Below are 26,665 nucleotides of genomic sequence, written 5' to 3' on the forward strand. Positions count from 1 at the left end.
AAAAGCTCTATATCTGTAGATTATATTTTGGTATGATACCCTTTCTGAGACACAGCTAAATTGGTGTTATCAGCCGCTAGAGTTGGTGTCCCATTACATTATACATTATTACATTATAGGGAAAAAAGCAAAAAATTAATCTGCTTTAAGTAACATATGAGGTGTCAAACTAGGGGTTTTTCATGATTCTAAACAAAAGTGTGAAAAGTGATGACTCGTCACTTTTCATCACTAAACCATAGTCTTGTGGGGCCGTTTTTTAGCCCAAGGAATGTTTTTTGTGCAAAACAGATGCTTTCAATGGATTCAGAATCATGAAAAAACCCTAGTTTGACCCCTCATATACTACTTAAAGCAGATACTTTTTTTTCCCTGTAATGTAAAGTTAATGGGACACCAACTCTACCGGCTGATAACACAAATTTAGCTGTGTCTCAGAAAGGGTTATCATACCAAATTATAATCTACATATATAGAGCTTTTCAAAAATGCATGATAACCTTTGTCACCTTTCCGATACGGACATCTTGTATGGCCCATGGACTAATTGTATGAACTAATGAACCATGGTAAAGTGCTTTGAGCGCTCGGAAAATCACCATAAAAATGCAATTCGTTATAACAATTCAATTCATTCTTTGCGTATCAAGCGTAGCAATCCTAGCTCCACTTATCTCCGTATGAGCTGTACCTCTACTGGTTCTTGTTTGGTGCGTTCCCACGGGTTGATATCATTGGCCAGAAGATCCCGAGGATGTGTCTTTAGGCACTGGCCGATGAAAGTCTCCAGTTTTGTGATGTTATTGGTGCTCCTCTAGCTTTCTGATTAGGGCATTAACGAAAAAGTCGACTTTCATTACACAAGTCGACCTTTGTATTCATTATTTTTGATCCAGTAGGATTGCTTATTGTCAAGGACGGAATGATCCAATATTACAGTGCTACATTACATTTGGTATGACATGGTTCTATTGTGGAAATAGCTGATCTATATGCTCGCGAGGCGTTGTGAGCATGTAGATCGGCTATTTTCACAATTTCTGCCTCTATATATTTGACAATTTGGACAATGTTTAATTTGTAATTTTAGAGGTATTAAAAAGTCCTTAAATTGGCACTTTAGAAATGTGAAGATACCCTCTATACACTTAAACTTTATAAAATAATTGGGGGGTCGTGTGTGATGTAATGACGTCATCAAACGATAAAGTCGACTCAACTTTTTACTGAGTCGAGTTGACTTGCAAAAATCACAAGTCTTTATTGCCCTATTTCTGATCCATACAGTAGTACGGATTTGACGTCGGAGATTTTGAGCTTGGCATTGACTGAGATGTTTTTGGTTTTCCAGATCTTATTTAAACCCATTTAGGAAGGGAACACCTTTTGGGGTTTTTACCTTTCAAGACAGGAACCCCTTTTGGAGTTCTTGTTGCTATAGCAACATTAAATATTTTGTAATATTTCCTCGTTGTCAGGTGTCAGGTGGAAACCTTCCTTTTTTTTTATTATTTTAACAATTTAAAATAGTGAAAATAGCCGATCTACAAGCATACGTGTCTGTGCTTCTAGCAAGCTCACTTGTGTGTATTTTCACTACTTTTGTGTGACACTTTTGTATGCTGGGGTAAGGCTTTAATTAAAAACAGATTTGAAACTTTTAGATACAAGGTTTCTGCCGGACAGTGACAATTTGATAACCTGACTGCGCCAGATGATAGCAGCAGTGCGTATGCCTGGCTGCATACCGCTCTGCTTACCATCATCTGGGATCGCTGGGGCAGACCCGATGTAAGGGGCGGGCCATTTTTTCAAATTCTTTAGCAGGTGATTGGATGGGGCCGTCTCTCTATCACAGTCTGGGAGTGCCAACTCCAACCACTCATATTGGCCTGTCTGCATGACGTTACACCCAGAATCCGCCTCCTGGGTTTCCACGTGGTCTGCAGTCAGACTCTATTGGCTCAGAGCCGCTCGGAGGCCGCCCGTAGCTGCCGCCCGTAGCTGCCGCTGATTGGTCTGGCCCGGGACTTTACGAGTGTTATCAACTCTCCCCGAGAGATCTCAGATGGTAAAGTAGGGCGGTACGCACTACTGCCACCATCTGGCGCAGTCAGGTTAACACTTTGAAGTTTCCGAAAACGTTTTTAGAATTGGCCTCGTCCTAAAACGGTTAATAAGTTGAATGTTGTTCTTGCCTTCCCTATTCATCTATACTTCCCAGGTCGGCCTATCTGTCCATCCTCTTCCAGTGTCTGGTCCCCAATGGTTATAAGAGTCATGCTGTTGTTGTTTATCCCCATTATTTTGGTTTTTGCTCTGTTTATTTTGAGTCCGACTGTTGTTGTTTCTAGCAGGCTTCCTCATGCGTCTGCTGGTGGCTATGTTGTGCCATATCTGCTATTTTCACTACTTTGGGTCCCAGGGAGACAACAAAACTTCTCAACAAATTTGGAACTTGAGTTAAAAAGGTTTGGGACCCACTGGTTTAGATAACCTCATTAGCATGCTTGGACCCACTGGTTTAGATAACCTCATTAGTATGCTTGGACCCACTGGTTTAGATAACCTCATTAGCATCCTTGCCAATCCAATTATTGAAACGATGCAGTGGTCATGGTGTAAAGCAGGGGAGGGCAACTTTGATGATGGCAAGGGCCTCTATATTTCCACCTTCACTCCAGAGGGGCACATTGCATATTGCTACACCCTTCTTTGTCATATCTCATACAAAATAAGCAAAAATAGCTGATCTACAAGCTCAAAACGCATCGCAACGCGATGCGTTTTGAGCTTGTAGATCGGCTATTTTTGCTTCTTTTGAATTGGAATCCTGAATAATGTTTTGTATTTTTTTTTTTTTTTTAAATTGGAATCCTGCAATGTAACATTTTGATTTCATTTCAAACGCATTTACCGTATTTTCCGGACTATAAGGCGCACCGGACTATAAGGCGCACTGTCAATGAATGGTCTATTTTCGAACTGTTTTCATATATAAGGCGCACCGGACTATAAGGCGCACATAATAGACGCTACCGTTGTGTTATGCATCCAACAGATGGAGCTGTGCTAAAGGGAATGTCAATGTCAATGAATGATCCATATATAAGGCGCACTGGACTATAAGGCGCACTGTAGTTTTTTGAGAAAATTAAAGACTTTTAAGTGCGCCTTATAGTCCGGAAAATACGGGTAGTTATATACTCATGTTCATGAACTTCATGAACTTAAATACAAATACATTGGACATTTAAAGGACAATTAATTATACAATTAAGTAATTTAATATTACTATACTAGCCATTAAGCTACTAACATGACATAATTAAAGCAGGTCATGTTTGGAATTGTAACAGCAGAAATATAATATATCAGTAGTCTGGTATGAAGGTGGGGGCCGCATGTGGCTGCCAGTTGCCCTTGTATGGTGTAAAGTATTTATACAATACATTTCACACATAAGATACTTTATGAAACATTCTGCATAATGACTACTTGTGCTTTTGGTAGTTAAAGGAGTAGTTCACCCCCAAAATTACCTTTTTTTCCGATGTATTACTCATGCCATCGAGACTTCAGTTCAATAATATGCATGTCACATTCCTATGACCAAAAACCAATGTGATTATACTAAATTAACCCCTATTGATTCCCGATGGGGACCCAAATGCATTCGTGTCCCCATCCGGAATCAAGGGGGTGAATTTATTGCAATCAAATTATTGTCTTAGGAGTGCGAAAAAACTAAAAATATTATTGAACTCAAGTCTCCATGGCGTGAGTAATCAATAGAAAACTGGTCATTTTGGGGGTGAACTACTCCTTTAAAAGTGATTTTTCTTTTTCTTTTTTTAATTCCCAGGCTATGGAAACTTTTAAATGTGTCTTTTTCGTCTGGCAGACAGTCATGGAAATGATAATCTCTCTCAACAGCTATTATAGTCATTCATTGTGAATATAGTTGTCTTCTGCTTTTGCTATGGCAAGAGCAGCAGGGACATGTTTTCTTTTTTGGATTTGTTAGTGTGTGTTCACTCATGGGTAGCTGTGAGGATTATGACCAGAGACATACTGCCCTCTGCTGGTGACTTGAGGAGGAAAATATCATGTTCTCAAGCCAAGTTGTGTTGTTGTTGTGCGTGCGTGCGTGACTATACCAAATGTCCGCTCAAGTGTAGTAGGCTATAGTAGTCCTATTAGAGAAATAGACATTGTGAGCACAATGTGTGTGTATGTGGGCGTGCGTGTAAAAACGGCATAAATGTCTTATCTGTTGTTCTTTCATTCAGGTGTGTGTGTGTGTGTGTGTGTGTGTGTGTGTGTGTGTGTGTGTGTGTGTGTGTGTGTGTGTGTGTGTGTGTGTGTGTGTGTGTGTGCATGCGTGCGTGTGCATGTGTTGTTTCATTCAAGCATATGTGCGTCGTGCTTCATTTAGAATTGTGTGTGTGTGTGTGTGTGTGTGTGTGTGTGTGTGTGTGTGTGTGTGTGTGTGTGTGTGTGTGTGTGTGTGTGTGTGCGTGCGTGCGTGTGTGCGTGCGTGCGTGCCGTTCCATCCAGGTGTGTGTGAGTGTTCCCACTTCACAACGGGGACGGCCTGCGATCGCTGCGTGGACGGTTACTACGGCAACGCTTTGATTGGCACCCCCGCGGACTGCCAGGCGTGCCCTTGCCCGCACCTCAGCAGCTGTGCTCTGATAGCAGAGACTGGGGATGTGGTCTGTACCAACTGCCCTCCTGGACAGAGGGGTGAGTCAAAGTAACGGTTACTCCTGATCAAATATAAGGGAGAGCCTGCACGATTGTAACATTTTTTCACATTTCAATATTTTAGGCGGCATTCACACAGGCACGTTTTATTACGATTAAAACGAATCCTATAACGTATTGTTGGAAAATACACAACGGTTGGGCATGTGTGAAGACGCATCCGTATTCTTTTTCGAATAAAAGAAACGAATGCAAATCCACAAAAAAACGGTGGTTTCGATGCGCTACCGCAAACGCTTCCCTGTTGGTGTGAATCCATCCGTCTCAAATACAGGCAATATATAGAGCCATGTGTGGGTTAAATCCATTATAGTTATTTATAAAAGGTTAAATCCCCCTCCAGACCGTCTGCTCTCATTAGATTTCTGACCATTCTGGCCGCCTCCTCCCCTCATTGATATCATTTCTGATCACCGCTCCCTCGATCGCACATAGTGTATTATTTGTGAGGAGTTGCTCACAGTTAGATGAAAGGAAAGTGCCACTGTAGTCACTTGTATATCATATAATATAATATAGGCCGATGTGTGGGTCTCTCGCCCTCGCTCGCGCTCTTGCTCTCTGTGCAATCATGTCCAAATGGAGACAGGAGACGCTTTACGCACGCCGCGGAGCGCAGAGAAGGAGCCAGCAGAGGGCAAGACGAGAGCAGAGAGAGAGAGAGAGAGAGAGAGAGACGTTGACGTTGTCCTCTTCGTAGATATTCATATCTTGCTAAAAAAAAGTAGGCCTATTTGCTGTCTGGTTTATTGCTGGTAGATTTTGCGAGTCCCTCCCGCCGCCGCATGGTTTTATTTTTTGATCGCCCATTTACGACCGTCGACCGCAGATAAATATTTGCGGGGTCCTGCGGTTACATTGTGAGTTGAACTTGAAGAATTATTAAACACAGGGAGATGGAGGAGCCATTATGCAGCTTGGATACATGTCCCTTGGACAGACGTGGACTCAGAGATTCCTTGTTTCGGATGACAATGTGTGTGAGCGCAAACGTATCAATTAAATATGCAAGAATGTGGCAACTTCACCCCTCCCATTCGCACGACTAAAGCGAATTATATTATGAGAATGTGGCCTTATACTCAGAGATTCACTTTACATACTTTACATATCAGGCAAAGGACCTACACATGTCTGCTATCATAAACCACTTAAGGTTTTTCAATTTATAAAACAGGCCACCGAAAGTGGACGCTGTTCCGATGTTACATTTGAAGCCCACATGGGATTAATTGTAACAGCATGATTTACAAGTGTAACACAGCTAAAGAACCACATTAAACAAATCATTTTAATCAATTATATTTCATTCAAGCAACTCTTTTACATTGTTTTCATACCAAGGATGTGATAAGATACTATATAATACTTTAGGAAAATATTAAATATTACCAGATGTACCAGTTCAAGCTTTTGAGTGAATTACATGGGAAAATACATTGATTACCTAAATAAATAGCAAGTTTGATTAACGCAACTCGTAATACATCCCTAATCTGACTTAAAATACACTGTAATTGAAAGTCAGTTAGCTACATTAAAGAAAAGATTTGCAGACCAAAGATACTCAAGGTGAAATGTTTTACGCATTTTGAGAAATACCTGTTTTTTCTGCAATAAATCGGTCTAGGCTGGATACAAATAATTCTTACTTACTGGTCACGTTCATTACGGCCATGGGCACATATTGATGCGATGACGTCATTGATCAATCAAGAGATAATGTGCTTGTTACAATCATGAAGCGTTACAAATGAGGCGGCTCTCCCCCTCAGCCACAAACAGGGGTGTCGCACCAGATTCTGGGCCCTGGGTACAAGGATTCACTCACATTTTGTGCTTTAACAAATTGAAAAATAGCATATCTACAGGCTCACAGCGCGGCACCGAGTGCCGCGCTGTGAGCTTCTAGATCTGCTATTTTAGAAAAATCTTGAATTTTTTATTTGTGCAGAGTCTGAATATTTCAAATTCTTCTGAGGTTTTTTGAAAAACCCAAGTTTCTATGTAGTGGTGCGCAAATATTTTCATGTGAAGGACCCCCAAAATGATATGTATTCGGCCACGGACCCCGATCTGAAAATATTTAGTTCCAGGGACCCCCCAGAAGCAAAATTTGAGTTACAAATGTTCGCCTAAAATGTACATATTGAACACATTTTCACGACTTTTCAAAAATAGCAGATCTACAAGCTTGCAGCACGACACTCTGTGCCACGCTGTGATCTTGTAGATCTGCTATTTTTTAATAGCTAAAGACAGGCCCCTCCACCTTGGGACCTAGTAACTCACTCCCACAACCCAGCTAAATTATGTAAAGTTGGTAACCAAGTGGACCCTTATACTGTAGATCAGGGGTCTTCAACAGGGGGTCCAGGACCCCTAGGGTGGCAAGGAGGTTTTGTAGAGGGGAAAAAGAGCAGACTAAGTACAGAGTGAAAGTTCAAGTTTATTAAGTATTGACGGCTCAAGTGGTTAAATATCAGAAAACTAAATCGACATGAATCCAAAATACACTGACGATTCTGCTGTCAAAACGATGAAACTATATGGAATCTATGAACAGGTTGTGGGGGTCCCTGCTTCATCTCTCTCTCTCAACCTAGCGGTCCTTGGCCTGAAAACGTTGAAGACCCCTGCTGTAGATAGATCTTGAAGAGAGAGCTGGTTAATTTGACAGTACAGTGAACACTAATAATATCAAGAATCCTCAAGCTGTCAATGTAAAGGCTAAAATGGAATTTAGATAGCATGTTATGACACATGCCAGGTTCATTTGTAGATTTATATTGCATTAGTTCTTAATATTATGATTTACCTATGATCCTAGATAAAAAAAAAAAAAGCTATTTATTACCGTGTGTTTACCTTGATTACTGTAAATCTCTGGATTAAGAGCTTCAAAGTAGGTACAAGTCTGACCTTTGACTGCCCCCCCCCCCCCCCCCCCACAAACACACACACACACTAAGGGAGCCGCTGTCAGATGTGCGAGGACGGTTTCTACGGCGACCCGCTGGGCCGGTCGGGCCCACCTCGGCGGTGCGCGCGATGCGCCTGCCACGGCAACGTGGACCCCAACGCGGTGGGCGTGTGCGACCACGCCACGGGCCGCTGCCTGAAGTGCCTGGGCCACGCGGAGGGGGACCACTGTGAGCGCTGCCGGACCGGCTTCTACGGCGACGCCCGCAACCACACCGCCGCCCCCAAATGCAGAGGTGAGATATCGGACCCACAGGCACGTGCACACATAGACATCGAAGGGGGCTTGAGCCCCATGCGCTTTTATCAGTGTGTAAAAAGTGCCCTCTCTAGACCATGAATGCAGTTTTCACTATGGTGAAGGAAATGTAAATGCCCCCTCTTTCCATGCCATACCTGAAGGCAGCATTCAAGAGAACCGCCTTGTCCAAACTCTCCTGAACTTGAATGCACCATCCTCTATTATAATTTTTGGGCCCGGCTCGGGCCGAATTTGAGAACTCTATCAGTTACACAACTCAGATTTTTTGTTTTTGTGGCATTCCTAAAACAATAATGTGATGACCATTGTCTCCTAAGAACGAATCTCTCAAGACAGATTCTGATGCTGCGCAGAAACAAAACAGAGAGGGCGCTGTTTTTTTTCGCAGTTTTGTTTACTTAGTTTACACCACCATTTATCGGGAATTTTATACTATGATTGCTTATCAAACATATTGCAATTAGCCCTATTCACGACCCGCCCACCCAGCAAATTTCTCAGCATCCCCCGGGTGCTGACATCAATTTAGAAGGGGAAACGATAACAGAAATAGCTGGACTTAAAGCCAACAAATCATTATTTCGAACGGTAAAGTAAATTATAATTATAACTAATCGGAAATTGCATTAAATTTGCGATTTCTGTGTTAACTCTATAGGCTTATAGTAGGATTTTCCCCTTCAAAACGTGACTTCAGCACCCGGGGGATGCTGAGTGGGCGGGTCGTGAATAGGACTAATATGTTATTGTAATAATAATAGACATATTCCTGATCCGTTGCCCAGCCTGCAGCTGCTCCCTGCTGGGGACCTCAGGGCCACCGGACCAGTGCCACCCAGTGGACGGAAGGTGCCACTGCCTGGCTCACGTGACGGGGAGGGACTGCAGTCACTGCGACGACGGCTTCTACAACCTGCAGCCTGGAAGAGGCTGTGAGAGGTGAGCGGCGTTCCTTTTTTATTTGGCATCATTCTTTCAAAAAAATCCTATTTAACACGTCGACTGCCACAGCCATTTAGGCCTAGAATTACTGAATGCGTTAACAATTGAAAAATAGCAGATCTACAAGCTCGCAGCGCGGCACCGAGTGCCGCGCTGCGAGCTTGTAGATCTGCTATTTTTTGAAAGAATCATGAAAATGTGTGCAAATCTTTGAATATCTCATTTTTTAAAGTGAACATGATTGTGTAACTCAAATATTTGAGTTATAGTTTGAGCACCGCCGACATAGAAACATATCTCTTTAAAAAAAAAAAAAAACCTTACAAGGATTCAGAAGACACTTATAGAATCGGGTCAAAATATTCAAAGAATTGCACAAGTTTTCAAGATTTTTCAAAAATAGCAGATCTACAAGCTCACAGCGCGGCACCGAGCGGCACCGATCTGCTATTTTTTAATAGCTAAAGCATAAAATGATACATTAATGCGTACCCGGTCTAACTGGGTTCATTGATTCTGTAGCGACTTTTTTTCAGTGATTAGTGTGGTTGCCCCAGGTGGGCAACCAGACCATAGTACTTGTCCGACTTTATTCCATCCAAGATTCCTTTCCATCTTTCTTTCCATTTTTCTAGATACATATTTTTATTGCCGCACTACTCTTCCCACGTACAGTTTTGGTGGCACGCACTTGGGCCATAATGTCAAATCGACCGGCTTCATCGGGAGATATAAATGTATTCATGAATCCATTTCCTCCATTGACCCAATGACTGACATTATAGATGTCTGACATCTTAGACCACATGAGACTAACACAGTATGTCCATATATGGGCATTCCAAGATATGGGCTTAATATTGATGACGGGATCTCCATAAATACAAGGAACAGGGTCTGACACAGATCTCCATTTATGGCCATTCATTTATTTATGAATTTATTTATTAATTTTCCTAATTGACTTTAACTTCTTGCCTGCTGGTCGACTTTCAGAACGACTTCCTCACTAGGAGACTCTCTGCCGAGCGACTTTTAAGTTGATCGGCAATTTTTAAGCAATTTATTGGATATTTTGTGATGAATAAATGGTCTTGCCTACCTTGTACGATGGTTTCGAGTGACCGTGTAAAGTAAGGATTGGTTCGTGACGTCACCGCTAGCTCAGGCCTCCTCTGTGTAAAATCGCCTATGCTAGCCGTTGGTTTCAATACACACTACAATACATAACGCCGCGTCATTACGTCGGATTTTGACCCGGTTTGAAGTGTCTGTTGCGTGGATACATGTCCCAGCCGATGGGCCATCATAATATTTACACCATCAAGCGTGCGCGTGGCGCACACGGACCCACGCTAATGGTTAGCTCCAGGCCCATGTTAACGGACGCAGTAGGCCAACTATGGCCACGTATGGTCACTCCATCCTTGAAAAGCATAGATATATGTTGAAAGGCTTATCGTTGGCGCGCTCTAGTGGTATATTAAATCCAACACAGCCTCTAGCCATTCAAAGCCACGTAATGTTGAACTGAAAAAATTATGATATTCCTGGCAGTATTAGCGCACATCCATATTTTAAGTTCGCAGGGAATGGGTTTTTAAGGGGGAGAATTTTAATGGCAAGACGGAATTGTGTGATTTGTGTCACAACAACCGCACAATTGCATCTTTCTAGTTTTACCTTATTTTCGATGTGTGACGCAGATGACAATCTGTCGGCAGCGGCAGACGGTCGTCTTTTCTTCCGTGGCGTCAGTTCAGAAAAAGGTATGTGTGCGCGAAGGCGTGCGTGCAAGACACCAGTCATGTTGCCATACCTTAGCAACAGGCATGATACATTTATTTTAAGAAGTACATTTTTTTTCCCCCTACAGTTTCTTGGGCTGGATATGGCAGCCTGTAACGGTTGTTCAAATGCAGCTAAACTTGGCATGTTAGTAAACGTGCCACAATTAACAATTAGTGGAGGAAAAAATAGGCCAGAAGTTGACCATACCCCTACCCGGGGTAGAACAAAACGCGACATAGTTTTTTCATATCTTTAGGATGTCCCTTTCATGAAATGGATTGTCCCAAGTTTTGCTTTTAATGCAAAAGTCATGAAATTGATCCATGAAGGGACTAACCACATAAGCAGAAAAACGCCTATCCTAAAAGATGGAGTTCCAAGTCAAACCTTTGTCATTTTCTACCTGCAGCTTGTTTTTGCCTCATACTTGCACAGATGTTCTACAGGTAGTGTCCTTACATCCCAGAACAATCAGAATGCAAAAATATTGTTCTGCAGCCTTTTATATATGGACTTTATATAGGCGGAAATGACATTCCTAAGGTAAATTCCCCTGTAATCCTTCTATAAGGGGTAGTCCAAACCATGACAAAGTTTTTTCATAACTTTTACTTGTCCTCTTCATGACATCGATGGTCAGTAGTTTTGCTTTTACTGCAAAAGTCATGAAATTGATCCATGAAGGGACTCACCACATAGGCAAAAAATGCCTACCCTGAAAGATGGAGTTTCCAATTTTCTATTGCTGGTTGGTTTTACCTCATACTTGCACAGATGGTCTACAGGTAGTGTCCCTACATCCCAAAATAATCAGAATGCAAAAAAGTGATTTACCAAGAAAGTGCAGAAATATCCCCACAAGTTAATCATTCCACTTACTGGTAGGGAAGGAGCTGGATACAAGGGCCTACTACAAACTTGATATCACGGTATCAATAAGCTTTGGCTTATCAAGCTTGTTATTAAGCGTAGCGGCCCTTGACATCATGTTTAAATAATCAAGACAAAAGGCGATCAATACATTGTTACAGTACTATTCATAATATATAGCCATTTAACACTTACTGCACACTAATGAATGATTTTTTTAAAGATATTAAATGATAATATTTTTTTACTTTTGTCAATTCTCATCTTCATAGACAAACTCAGAGTCACAACAACTGGCCAATAAAAAAAAGATAACAGTTCTGTTCAGAATCTTCCCACAAAATATTATAAAGCGCTCAACAGTGGGCTCGATAAAAGCCCGGATCAATAAGCAGGATCGATAAGGTGCTCATTATCAATACAAATTAACAAGCTCCATTCAGATTGTCAATAGGGAATACACCAACAACCAACAAAAGAAACCAGAAGAATATGTCATAATATGCTTGTATTGTGAATCAGGAGTTTTTCTTCTATATACAGTATGTGTGCCATTCTTACTGCATGCCAAATAATCAAACAGCAGCTTTTTCTCATTTTAATTTATTTCGTTTATTTATTTTTCAATATTTTCATATCAACAACTATTTTGAGTGTGAGGGGGACTGACCAATTTGTAAAGCTGGTCAATGGATACAAAGCTGTGATCTCCCAAATTCTGACATAATTTTGTCAGGAGATTTTGTGACGTAATCGGCTGTGTATCTATTGGTCAATGGCTGGTTAATGGATTCATTGAATTCCGTCTTACTATTTATGGTAATAAATATGGTATGATGGTATGTATTATTATAATATAAACGGTAAGAAGGAATTCAGTTCCCAGTGGATTACAACCACAAGGCCACTACAATGCTCCACAGTCAAGGCTGGTCCACAAGGCACAAGCTGGTATAAAAGGATTGTGTCATTTCTTGTTTATTTTAGTTTACAGGCAATGTACTGTAAATACAGTATTATGTACAACACAATCCCACAGAGAGACATTGAGGCACGTACTGGGTGAGGTCTCTTACTGCTTGGTGCAGGCTATTTTTTGTACAGGACAGGCTGCAGTGATGTATCCTTTAGCATCCAACCCTTCCCAACTGGATTCCACAGAAGGGGTTTGGGGACATGATTGTGGCACCATACCAGTTTGGTACATAGCCTGTTGAACATTCAGAAATATCCTCAGTGGGAGGCAGATGTGAGAATGGCATGTCTGTCGTTGATGCAAGAATACAACATAGCTCATCAAGACTAGAACACACCTGGCCCTTTGCCTTCTTTTTTAGGCCATAGAGAGTGAGGGCATATTGTCTTGCACAGTCATGCTGAAGCCTCTGGTAGACTATCTGTCAAGCCAAAGGTTCTCAGACCCTGACCTAATTCATATGTACTGTACTATGGATATACTTGTGTCGCTTGTCTACTATGTCAGTCAACAACTCCTTGGAATAGCTGCTATTTTCATGCATGCTGGTCATGGGATAGACAATGATACATCCCAATGTCTGATATTACAAATACATTGGGAGCGGCTTTGTGTGAGAGTCTTCCAGCATGGCACGCATTGCCATGCTGGAATCCATTTCATGAAGGGGACATCCTAAAGATATGAAAAAACTATGTCGCGTTTTGTTCTACCCCGGGTAGGGGTACCTCAAAAACTAAGGCTTTTTAGCGTTTTTTCCTCCTCTAAATAATGCATTGCACCTGTGCAGCTGACCTGACCTGAGAATACAAGTGTGGAGAATTTTGTTAAATTTTGCATTTGTAGTTATTTTACTGTAATTTAACAACATAACCATAACTTTTATTTCCCCCCCTGGACCCAGGGTATGGCAGCTGCAAACCCCTGCCATACCCAATTGACGCCCCTGCTTTTTTTTTTCACCCGGAAAAGAAAAATTATAACCGGGATCATCCGTGGCTTGTTGTTTTGACCAAGAACGCAATCTGGGAAAATAATCAGAGTGGAGCATTTGGGGATGATTGTCCTTGGATCACTCCCGTTGTGGATCACACCCTAGACACGCACAGTCTAGGGTTAACCACCGGAAAAGCAGTTTGCTTTAAAATATCCCATCGCACACAGATTTGGCGGACCCCCTGTAGTAACTCTGAGGACCCCCTGTGTAAGACCCCTGACCTAATTCTTACGAGGTGACTCTGCAGGAGGCTAGCCGTCTATACGCAATGCTGAACAGATCAGCGCAGAATGTCTTCTCTCACACTGACGGACACAGAAGTACCTCCACCGATTGTCTTTCACATAATATTTTAATGAAAGTGAAAGGGCTTCTGCTTGGTGTCAACGTCAAATGTCCAACTCAGGCAAATTTGAAGTCATACGTCATGGATTTGTCATGGATGACTCAGAGAACCATTTGGGCCATGCTGTTTCCATGTGTCAACGTGCCTGGTGGTCAATGTTGTTTTTGACAGCAAATTTTAGGTTTTGTCATAGTCTTTTGAATAAAATGTAATTTAGTTTCAGTCATAATTTAGTCACCTGAAAAGTTTTAGTTTTGGTCTAATTTTAGTCGACTAAATATCATAAGATTTTAGGCAACATAAAATGACTCTCTTCTCCACTAGTCCCTCCCTGACGTTTTAGTCTAGTTTTTATTTTGTTGACGAAATAGTCAATATATTTAGTCTTAGTTTTAGTCATCACAGCTTAGTTTCTATTTCATTTTACAAGTAGTATAAATATACTATTTAAAAGTATTTACAGTCGACAAACATTTTTCGTCATCGTTTTAGTCGACAAAATCAACACTGCTGTTGGTGACGCCGTGTTTTTCTTCTTTTCTTTTCTTCTCCAGGTGTGAGTGTAATCCGATTGGCTCTCTGTCCATGGCGTGCCACCCGGTGTCAGGACAGTGCATGTGTCGTGCCGGAGTGGAGGGGAGACTGTGTGATACGTGCCGAGGCAGCTTCTTTGGATTCTCTTCACGAGGTTGCAGAGGTACACTGGAGCTGTACTGCAGCCAACAATATGATACATACTGTATATAATATGTACTGCCTATATATATATATATATATATATATATATATATATATATATATATATATATATCCCAAACACTGGGACCCATTTGTGGGTCGCAGACACATTGTTATGGGTCCCTTTAATTTTTGGTGTCCTACATTTTGTGTTTAATCATTATTATTATTAAAAAAATATATATAACTAAAAACATTCCCAAAAAAGTAAACATTTTCATTGATTAACAACAAATACAATTGTTCTAAGTAATGCATTAATAAATAAAATACAAATCTAAGAAATTCCATAATTAGAAAACCAGTGTTGGCTATTTTCACTAGTTTTGGTCCCAGGCAAACGTCTAATTTCTCTTGTGGGTCTCGAGCTAAAACGTTTAGGGAACCACTGCTTTACACAGTCGAATAATCGGTGCTAACTCATCCTTTTGTAACTCTGACAATGTACAAATGCACACCTAGTGGACACATTGCTACCCCCTAATAAGAGCTACAGCTGCAATCCGGAATCTTATTTATGCAGAATTAAAAGTATTAATTATGCAGAATGTCCCGTTTCACAAGGTAGCACACAATAGCCGATCTAGCCGACACAATAGCATGATACCAGATTTGACAGGTATTCTGCTAATTTCCCCTATTACGTTTGTTTTTATTTGCACATATCATGCCATAAATTCCATAGGGATAGATCACAAATTTCATTTATGACAAAATCAACTTGCGACAGGCATTTCCCCTATTGAGTGAAAGATTGGCTATTTCTAGGAGAAATAAAATAATGAAGGTGTTTTTATTTTTACATTGTATTTATAGAGGACAATTAAAATGTATTAAGGCATATTTGTCGTATTAGCCAGGGATACCTTTAAGTATTTTTTAATAGGCCTACTTCTAAAATGACAAATTAAACATTGGCCAAATTGTCAAATATTGGAGGCAGAAATCTGTGGTCTCGCAACGTGATCTGCTATTTTCACAATAGAACCGTGTTATACAAAATGTAATGCCTCAACTCTTAGTGCTCGTCAGGGTGGGGGGGGTCCCCAGTTAAAATATGATTATTTTGGGGGTCGCGGACTGAGAACCACTGCAATAGAGAGCCATAGCCAAAGAGAGCTTATGGGGAAATGAACTAGAATAGTAAACAGTTGTGCCACTGCCACCTTCTGGAAACCCTGAACTACAGTTATGCACTGAACCTATTATGGCATATGATGGGGTTCAAGTGGTTAAATGTCCACCCCTTGGTCCTCTGCCACCTATAACCCACTCATTGTCATTGTCCTCTTTATCCCTTCCAGCCTGTAACTGTGACCCTATGGGCTCCATGCACATGCAGTGTCACAGCAATGGCACTTGTCACTGTCGCCAGGGCTTCGTGGGCTACAAGTGTGACATGTGTGAAATGAACTACTATCACAACAGAGCCACGCACCAGTGTGAGGAGTGTCCACTCTGCTACGGACTGGTCAGGGAGCAGGTGAGTGCGTGCGTGCGTGAGTGTACATGTACACTATAACCCAGGGACGTGCTGGGCCCCTGATTCAGCCCGGGAAAAAGAGTCGGAGAGGCCCTCATTGCGCGCTAATCTCTCTCTATAGCGCTGCTGCTATTCAAAGATTTGTGACAAAGTGACAAGCCAGTGGGTCAATTACATGAGTTATATTTCGTCGTTGTCGGGTGGAAACCTTGTACGTCCAAAACTGTTTGTTTTGTATTTATCATTTATCAAAATGATTTAAACTAGTGAAAACAGCCGATCTACAAGCACACAACGCCTCGCACCGCGAGGCGTTGTGTGCTCGTAGATCTGCTGTTTTCACTACTTTTGTGCGACTGTATGATGAAGCAAAATTTACAAATTTGAAACTTGGAGAAACAAGGTTTCTGCCCGACAGTGAAGATTTACTTTGTTGGCCGCCCAGCCCCCAAAATGGAACGAAGGCCGACATTTTATTTTTATTTTTTTCCTAATGGCCGGCCTGGACCGGCCAGGAATGAACTGGCCGTTCGGGACTTGTCCCGCTTTTCCCAATGGCCAGCACGTCCCTGCTATAACCTCGCGTAGCCAGGCTTACTCTTCTGCAAAGAGAAAAGGCTGAAAGCAGTGCTGTAAAGTAACTAAGTACATTTACTTAAGTACTGTAATTAAGTGAAATTTTGAGGTATTTATACTTGAGTATTTCCGCTACATCTCTGATCCAAATATTGCACTTTTACTCCACTTATTTGAAAACTTTAGTTACTAGTTACTTTGTAGATATAAATTATAATATTGTAAAATATACATAAACCACTTTAACCACTATTTAATAACTGGCTCTTCGAAAATAATCTACAAGCTCACAACGGGTCTCCGAACCCCGAACTTTTTGTCGGAGAGTCCGACTTTCCAACATGCAGCTTTCCGAACTCTAATTCAGGGTAATGCTTTTCAGAAGATGCGAGCGACATCATTTTGTAGTTGAACTGGACCTTTCCGACGAAAGGTTTGGTGGTCAGAGACAATATGGACAGGCCTTTAAGTTAAGGCATAGGAGCTGGCACTTAAGACAATCAAAATAGAGTCCGTGGTGTTGCTGTTAGTAGGAATGAAGACAGAAGCATCCGGGAGGAAGTGTCAAACCAAGTTATGTTTCTACACAAAAAAGGAGGTGGTGGCAAAAACAAAGAAACATTTTTGCCCCCTTCCCTGATTTAAAAAAGATTGGAGATACTTACAATTAGGACAATATTCAGGTTATGGTATAGGTTTAGGATTACACATTTAGCCTGGTGGTCAGGCGTCGGAGTTACGCATGGTTTATACTTAGCTGCAAGCCAGCGGCGAACGCTCTCATGAACAATTGCATGAACAATTGCATGCAATTGCACGTACAACGCGCCTTGGCACTGGCCATTATCTGGTGCAAATCGTTCTGGAAATAGCCTAGCCCCCGGGTCATTCTTTGTAGCGTCGCGCGGCAGCCATATGGCTCCCTTTGTGTTTCTAGATCACAGGTAAACAGAGGATGCTCTGCGGAACACGAGCAGACATTTGCCCTAATGATCTCCAGTATAGCGCCTCCGCGTCCCTTGAGATTAGCATCAGCTTCCACATCCAGGCGTGTCGCACCAAATTCTGGGCCCTGGGTACAAGGATTCACTGCGTTATTGTGTTGTATTGAAAAATAGCAGATATACAAGCTCAGAGCAAGGCACCGAGTGCCGCGCCGCGAGCTTGTAGATCTGCTATTTTCTTCTTCTTTTTTTTCGTGAACATTTGTGAAGGTTTTTGAAAAACCTATGTCAGTGGTGCTCAAACTTTTTCATGTGAAGGGCCCCCAAAATGGCATGTATTTCGGACCCCCAAAATGGCATGTATTTCGGACCCCCAAAATGGCATTTATTTCGGACCCCCATCTCAAAACATTTAGTTCCAGGGACCCCCCAAAAGCAAAATTTAGGTTACAAATGTTCGCTTAAAAAATACACATATTAAAAGATTTGCACACATTTTCACGACTTTGTTTCATGTCAACTCATTCATAAAAAAATTGCAGATCTACAAGAAATTGCAGCGCGGCACAGCGTGCTGAGCTTGTACATCTAATATTTTTCAATATCTAAAGTATAAAATAGTCCCCTCCACCTTGGGCCCTAGTAACTCAGTCCCACCTTCCCCCCGCCCTTGTGACGCCAGCGGCGACGCCCCTGTCCACATCCATATGCTGCCCCTGGTTTCTATGTTCTCCCATGGGCCGGACCTAAACCACAAGGGTACTTTGTCATGCACTGTACACATTATACTGTAGAAGGAGAAACCCAGGCTACTCCATGCAGGGGCGTCACAAGGGGTAGGAAAGTGGGACTGAGTTACTAGGGCCCAAGGTGGAGGGGCCCTAGTAACTTTAGCTATTGAAAAATAGCAGATATACAAGCTCACAGCGCGGCACCGAGTGCCGCGCTGCAAGCTTGTAGATCTGCTATTTTTGAAAAGTCGTGAAAATGTGCGCAAATCTTTGAATATATGTATTTTTTAAGTGAACATTAACACAAATGTTGCTTCTGGGGGGTCCCCGGAACTAGATATTTTGAGATGGGGGGTCCTTCACGTGAAAAAGGTTGAGCATCACTGACATGGAAACATAGGTTTCTTGGCACACATTTTCACGATTTTTCAAAAATAGCAGATCTACAAGCTCGCAGCGCGGCACTCGGTGCCGCGCTGTGAGCTTGTATAGTTTTTCAATAGACTCCATGTCTTTCCTTTAAGTAAAAGTACACTACCACAATTTAGAAATACTAATACTTGGGTATTTGCTACAGGCAAAATGGTAAATGGTGCATTTATATAGCGCCTTTATCCAAGGCGCTTTACAATTTGCATTACATTCACACACACACATGGCGGTGGAAACCAGGCAAGGCACCAACCAGCTCACCGGGAGCAACCCGGGGTTCAGTGTCTTGCCCAAGGACACTTCGACATGTAGACAGGAGGAGCTGGGATTTGAACCACCATCCCATGGATCATGGAACACTGGCCAACCTGCTCTACCTCCTGAGCTACAACCGTCCTGTATTAGACATTAGCGACTTTAAGCAACGCTACGGCAACGGCAGATGACAACGGTAACCGGAAATGATCAGCGCTCGATAGATCAACCTGCCGCCGTCACAGCCGTCCCTACAACACCAGAGGCTAGCTTTCCGCGTAGCGTCTACAACGCCTGCTGCGTGGTCGCGTCGCCATGGGAACCAAAGAGTTCAGTAACAGGGGTGGGACCCCGTCGCGGAAGGCTGTTGCTTAACGATTTTGACCGCTACGGCAATTACGTCATAGGCTCATAGCCTCGCCTCGCGTCGTGGTTGTAGAAACAGTCTGCTGAAACTGGCTATTTTAGTTGAGTAAAATTACAAAGGCACTGGTATCAACACATATTATTTAAAGGGGAGAACCACCCATTTTTAACATTGAACTGTCATTAATAAAACATTTTCTTATTTCCACATAACAACTCAAAAGTATATTAATGGCATAGTTCAATGTTGTAAATGGGTGGTTCTCCCCTTTAACTACTCATTGTGTGGAATGTCCCGTTTTCCTTTTTTTTGTTTTCTTCTTCTTTTTTTTTAAATACCAGATCAGCAAGCTCACAAGTATGGTGACCTTGTACATTGAAGGTATCATTATCATTTAACTTATCATTAATATTATATACTGTATGAAATATGAAATAGGGCTTAATTCGAACAGGGGTCTTCAACGGGGGGTCCGGGACCCCTAGTCGGTCCTCAGAGTTACTACAGGGGGTCCTCCAAATCTTCCAATCCGTTTTATATTAACAACGTGAACCCTATTGTCCATATTCTGAGAACTGTAGCCAAAAATAGCAGATCTACAAGCTCTGCGAGGCGTTGTGAGCTTGTAGATCTGCTATTTTCAGGCAAAGAGGTTTGGTGTATTGGAGAAAAAGAGCGGACTAAGTACGGAGTAAAAGGTCAATTTTATTAGGTAATGACGGTTCAAGTGGTTAAATATCTGAAAACCCAAATTGGCATGAATCCAAAATACACTGATGATTGTGCTTTCAAACGATGAAACTACATGGGATCTATGAAAAGGTTGTGGGGGTCCCTGCTTCATCTCTCTCTCAACTAAGGGGTCCTTGGCCTGAAAAAACATTGAAGACCCCTGTTCTAGAAAGTACAACATGATGATATGGCGCAGAAGTGCTGTGTTCAAGTAAAGTAAGAGTAAATTGAAACGGAAACTTCATCAAGCACAGTACTTGAGTAAATGTACCTATTTACTTTTATCCCGCGCCCCGCCGACTGTCGACATTCTTGTTGCAGCCGCTGTGCTTTTGTGTTCTCAGTGGGATGGCTTGTACCTGTATGAACGCTACACGCTGTGATTTTCTCTGTGTTAGCAATTCACCGAACACGCCGAGGCCTGTCAGCTCCGTACGCCCGCAATTATTCTCTTTGTCCCCAATGTCTGCCTGCCTCCAAGGGTGTCGCACCAAATTCTGGGCCCTGGGTAGTGGGTACAAGGATTCGCCTCAATTATTTTGTGCTTTAACTGTTGAAAAATAGCAGATCTACAAGCTCACAGCGCGGCACCGAGTGCCGCGCTGCGAGCTAGTGGGTACAAGGATTCGCCTCAATTATTTTGTGCTTTAACTATTGAAAAATAGCAGATCTACACAGCGCGGCACCGAGTGCCGCGCTGCGAGCTTGTAGATCTGCTATTTTTGAAGAATTGTCTTTAAATATTTCACGTTTTTTTTGTTTTTTAAACCTATGTTTCTGTGTCAGTGGTGCTCAAACATTTTCATGTGAAGGTTCCCCAAAATGATATGTATTTGGCCACGGACCCCCATCTCAAAATATTTAGTTCCAGGGACCCCCCAGAAGCAATTTTTTTTCAAATGTTCGCTTAAAAAAGTACATATATTCAAAGATTTGCACACATTTTCACAACTTTTCAAAAATAGCAGATCTACAAGCTCACAGCGCAGCACTCGGTGCCGTGCTGTGAGCTTGTATATCTGCTTTTTCAATAGCTAAAACATAAAATAATTAAGGCCCCTCCACTTTGGGCCCTATCAGTCCCTATCAGTCAGTAGATCGGCTGTTTTCACTAGTTTAAATCATTTTTAAAATGATAAATACAAAACAAACGGTTTTCGACATACAAGGTTTCCACCCGGCAACGACGAAATGTAACTCATGTACAGTAATTGGCCCACTGGCTTGTCACTTGTCATGATCTGAAATGGCAAATCTTTGAGTAGCAGCAGCGCTATAGAGAGAGATCTCTCTCTATAGTGCGCAATGAGGGCCTCTCCAACTCTTTTTCCCGGGCTGAATCAGGGGCCCAGCACGTCCCTGTTTCCTTCTTTTAGTATACAATAGTTTGAGCTATGTGAATCCCATCTTCCCCGCGTCTCCGAATGAATAAATAAATACAAAGTAGCATTTCTTTTGGTCACAGTGGGATCACAACGATTTCATATTCTCATCGAACTCTCTTCTCCCCATTTCCCAAAAACATGCTGATGATGATCTTGCCGGAGATGCAGGCGGAGAGGTTGACGACGCGCCTGCAGGACTTGGAGAAGCTCCTGGCTCGCTTTGATTGCCGGGGCAGACTGGGGCACCAGTACCAGCAGCATCAGGCATGTGCACACATAGACATCAAAGGGGGCTTCAGCCCCTGCCCTTTTACCCGTCTTTGCCCTCTCCAGACCATGAATGCAGTTTCTACTGTGGTGAAAGAAATGCAAATGCCCTCTTTCCATGCCTTACCTGAAGGCAGCATTCAAGAGAATTGCCTTGTCCAAACTCTCCTGAACTTGAATGCAGCATCTCATGTTGAAAGAATTGCCCTCTCTGTGTAGAAATGCATGCCGTTACACCACATCTCCAGTATTAGTCGGGGGCCTTAGGGAGATAAAATGGTAATGCTAATCAGTCTAAAAGCGCCACATTTTGCACAGATGTAGCCCAGGGTATGCTCTAATGATTTAGCTAGGGCGCCCGAGTCGGCGACCTTCGAGGTCGCCACAGCGGCCAAATCAATTTGGGCTCCCATCGACTTTCTATACACTACAGTAGCATGTGAGGGGTCTAACTAGGGATTTGTCATGATTCTGAATCCATTGCAAGCATTTGTTTTGCACAAAAAACTTTCCTTCAGGAAAAAAAACTGACCCACAAAACGATGTTTTAGTGATTTTAGAGATTTTTGTTGGGGCCATTTTTAGCCCAAGGAATGTTTTTTGTGCAAAACAAATGCTTGCAATGGATTCAGAATCATGCGAGGACTGCTATTTCCACCGAAAGACGCTTTTAGACATTTTAGCCCCTGCCTCTCTATTAGGGCATTAACGACTTGTGATTTTTGCAAGTCGACTCGACTCAGTACAAAGTTGAGTTGAAGTCGACTATCGTTTGATGATGTCATCACATCACATATGACCCCCAATTATTTTGGGGGTTCCCCAGATGAGTAAGTTAATGTGAAACATTGTTTTCTCACTCAACTGTAAACAAACCAACATAAAGTTTAAGTGTATAGAGGGTATCTTCACATTTCTAAAGTGCCAATTTCAGGACTTTTTAATACCCCTAAAATGACAAATTAAACATTGGCCAAATTGTCAAATCTATAGTGGCAGAAATTGTGAAAATAGCAGATATACATGCTCACAACGCCTCGCAACGCATGTAGATCCGCTATTTTCACAATAGAAATATTTTTACAATCGTTTTTTTTTTTTTACTTCGACTTTCTCTGGTGGGAGTCGACTTGTGAAATGAATTTTCGTTAATGTGAAATGAATTTTCGTTAATACCCTGCCTCTCTAACATTCTCTGCACGTCCCTGACCAGCAGCATCCCATGCTGATGAGGGAGCACCGCCACGCGCACGTGGCACACGGCGGGCGCCACGAGGAGCAGCAGCAGCAGCAGGGGGAGGACGCGCTGCCCAACTCTCTGGAAGACTTCCTGGCTATGCAAGGTACATACAGTGGTGGGAAAAAGTAAAAGTATCATGTCCTTAGGTCGAACACCCTTTGGTCCGACCAGCACAACCTAACCTTATCCCTAACCCTAACCTCAGTAAAACTATGCCTAAACCTAACCCTAACCCTAACCCTAACCTCAGTTACCGTGACGCGAGGTGATTAGCTAACCTGCCGACGCTGGTGAGTAGCTAACCTGCCGACGCTGGTGATTAGCTAACCTGCCGACGCTGGTGAGTAGCTAACCTGCCGACGCTGGTGAGTATTTAACCTGCCGACGCTGGTGAGTAGCTAACCTGCCGACACTGGTGAGTAGCTAACCTGCCGACACTGGTGAGTAGCTAACCTGCCGACGCTGGTGAGTATTTAACCTGCCGACGCTGGTGAGTAGCTAACCTGCCGACACTGGTGAGTAGCTAACCTGCCGACGCTGGTGAGTAGCTAACCTGCCGACGCTGGTGAGTAGCTAACCTGCCGACGCTGGTGAGTAGCTAACCTGCCGACACTGGTGAGTAGCTAACCTGCCGACGGTGTTCGACCCAACAGGAGTTTGACCTATGGGGCAGTCCCCAAAGTATCGATACCTCAATGTGGAAATACTCTGTCACGAGTGAAAGTCCGGGATTCATAACTGACTCGAGGAAAAGCGCAAACGTATCGGTATCAAAATGTTCTTAAAGTACCAAAAGTAAAAGTACTCATTATGGACGATTGGACGTCCCATTTCAAGTTTTCAAATGCATGGAACCTTGTATGGAATAGCAGATCTACAAGCTCAAAATACCATTGATGAGGAATCTAACTTAATAGAAATAATTTAAATAATAAATGTGAAATATTGTAAAAAAAAAAAGGAAAAAAAGAAAAGCCTAATGAGTGTGTGTCAGTGGTAGGCGAGTCCACAACCTTCTTATGAGACACATACCAAGTCGATTCTTTTTTTCTTTTTTTTTTATCCCAAAAAACGTAAAAAGTACCAAAAGTAAAAGCTCTACAAAGTCACAACGCGTTGCAATGCACTTGTAGGCTATTTTCAAATATCGTATGTATATTAATAGGGCTAAAGTGACAGTTCATTTAAGTTTTATAATATTATAATTTATATCTGTAAAGTAACTAAAGTAAAAGTATTTGGAAATTGGAAATACTCAAGTAAAGTACAAATACCTCAAAATCGTAGTACAGTACTTAAAGCTAGACTATGAAAGTTGCTCAACTACTGGTCAGTAGCGGTATTGCTTTTTTAGACCACCGCGTCCGCCTGCGCCTCGCCGAGACACATCCGTAGAGGGGTCTCACGTCCCTCTGCGACCAGGCGTTGGGGAGTAACAGGCTAGACACCTACACCAGAGTAAACACTGTTGTTGAGGCAAGCTCCTTCCTGAAAAGACAGAAAGACACGCTGTGATTGGCCGGTAGTGTATGATCTGGAGACAACGTATACGGAAGGATGCAGATGACGTAATTTTGCCGCGAAATCCGGTCCCCGGCCAGGATCATAGAAAACATATTTACAGAAGGCTTTAGGGTCTGAAATTCACGGAGTGGCTATTCTAAAACTTTAGTGATTTAATAGTTAGGGAGGGCTTTACTTTTCTTCAAATTGACTGGATCCAACACACAAGGTAACATCCAGGTCTTTATTATTTTTCACATCAAACAAAGTAGCCTAATCACTCAAACCTATGTGTGACCAGTGACCACCAAGTTTAACATCTTAATGAAGAAGGTAGAGTGCACTGTGAGATGAGACCTTTTTGCTTTTGGACAGATGCAACATCTCTAGCGTGAGCTCTATCCCTCTCTTTTTGCTTTTTGAGAGAGCGACAAACACACACACACACACACACACACACACACACACACACACACACACACACACACACACACACACACACACACACACACACACACAGCAAGCATCGGCGTCTCATCTAACAGCCACCTAGTTGACAGCCTTTCGGAATTTAAGGACTTTAATTTAACTTTTAATCGGAATATATATTGTCTATTTTCCCCCCTTCATTAGGCTCACATACTGTACTCCTTAATGAAGAAAATGATCAATTTAATTGCTTTTTGAACACCAAGAAAGATTAAAATGTTAGATAGGGACTAGTGGAAAAAGAGATCAATCCAGTTGCGTTCGGGTGTTGCGCTCTGGAAATAGCAGATCTACAAGCTCAGAACGCGTCGCGTTGACGGGCTAGACCAGCTGCTGTTGGACTATCTACTGCCGTTTTATTTCCAAGTTCGGCATATTGTTGTGGGCAGTGGATCTGTAGAGTTGTTGTAATAGCAGCACGTCTGTCTGAACCAGCACCTTATGGCAGTGCTTCCTCCACGTTACTGTGCTGGGCTCTCCTTTATCGTTGGGATTAAAACAGCTCGACCACAGCGGTGTAAAGTAAACTTTCATCCTCCATGACACAAACTAGTTATCCTCGCCTATGTAGTAAGATTGACATCACTTATGCTTGCGCATCTGACCAAGTCAACTGACGAGTGACGACGACACGAGAAAAACATTAACAACACTGTGGCCGTCGCCTGCTGCTGCTCCTTGTACGTGCGGCTGTGTGCCAGCCAGGGACGTGCAGAGAATGTTAGAGACATAACGCGGATAACGCGCGCCTTCCTTTTCTGAACTGACGCCACTAATTCATGGTCTGGGAGGGCACTTTTTACAGAAGGATAAAAGGGCAGGGGCTCAAGCCCCCTTTGATGTCTATGTGTGCACATGTATTGTAGTGTGAATGGGTCTCTCACAGGTCTCTCAGCTCTCGCACAGTGGGACACACAACACAACCCAATAATCTTCAAGACTGAGGATCGTGCAGTGTAAATGCTCATACCATATGATCTGATTAAATAATCATGAAATCTGGTTGTGCACAAACTCTTGTCTTCTGTAGAGGCCAGAGAGTGTCTCCGCTCTGCTCATTCAAGCACTGACTACTGAAGAGCCGCACTTCTGTGAAGCGCGTCAGCAATAGCTCGGCTGTACCATTGAAGAGAAAGCAGAGGGGGGTATCATTGACTATTGTATTTTACTACAGCGTTCCTTAACACATTCAGTGCCACCTTTTCACCACTAGAGGGCGCCCAATGGCCATAGAATCTCTCATAGACAAGCGTTGTATGCACAAGCCGTGCGCAGCCATGACGCGCCTGAACACTTTCCTTTGTGTCATGAACAGAGACAGGATGAAGTTAGCTTGAAGTTAGCTATTGGCTACCAAGCATTTTAGAAGCCCTATTTTCGGCGATTTAGCCATGATTAAACCTTGCACACCTCATGGATATGCATGGAACAGAGAAAATGAGCTCTAAAGATCCTGGATTGCATTGGAGTGGATGGTAAATATCGGCGGCGCGACGCTCTCGCGGGCCGTGTAAACAGATGACGGCCGGCGGCCGGGCTCGAAAAAAAAAAAAAAAAAAACGAACTAGTTCGGGATTGGCACAATAA

General features: G+C 42.6%; 1 protein-coding gene across 1 annotated transcript in view; it reads left to right on the top strand.

Moving 5' to 3' along the window:
* Nucleotides 1–4,560: 4,560 nt before the first annotated feature.
* LOC308280887 (laminin subunit gamma-3-like) overlaps nucleotides 4,561–26,665 on the top strand; it is a gene marked incomplete at both ends in the record, with an annotated part of 54,538 nt that continues 32,433 nt past the window's right edge. Inside the window, 7 exons of the mRNA XM_080755196.1 lie at nucleotides 4,561–4,749; nucleotides 7,743–7,988; nucleotides 8,800–8,953; nucleotides 14,491–14,633; nucleotides 15,979–16,157; nucleotides 21,748–21,843; nucleotides 23,063–23,189. Coding sequence (XP_080611322.1) covers nucleotides 4,561–4,749; nucleotides 7,743–7,988; nucleotides 8,800–8,953; nucleotides 14,491–14,633; nucleotides 15,979–16,157; nucleotides 21,748–21,843; nucleotides 23,063–23,189 — 1,134 coding nt within the window. The remainder of the gene's footprint in view (nucleotides 4,750–7,742; nucleotides 7,989–8,799; nucleotides 8,954–14,490; nucleotides 14,634–15,978; nucleotides 16,158–21,747; nucleotides 21,844–23,062; nucleotides 23,190–26,665) is intronic.

This window comes from Nannobrachium achirus, assembly GCF_963921795.1.
Source record: "Nannobrachium achirus genome assembly, contig: SCAFFOLD_309, whole genome shotgun sequence".
NCBI classification, from domain to species: domain Eukaryota; kingdom Metazoa; phylum Chordata; class Actinopteri; order Myctophiformes; family Myctophidae; genus Nannobrachium; species Nannobrachium achirus.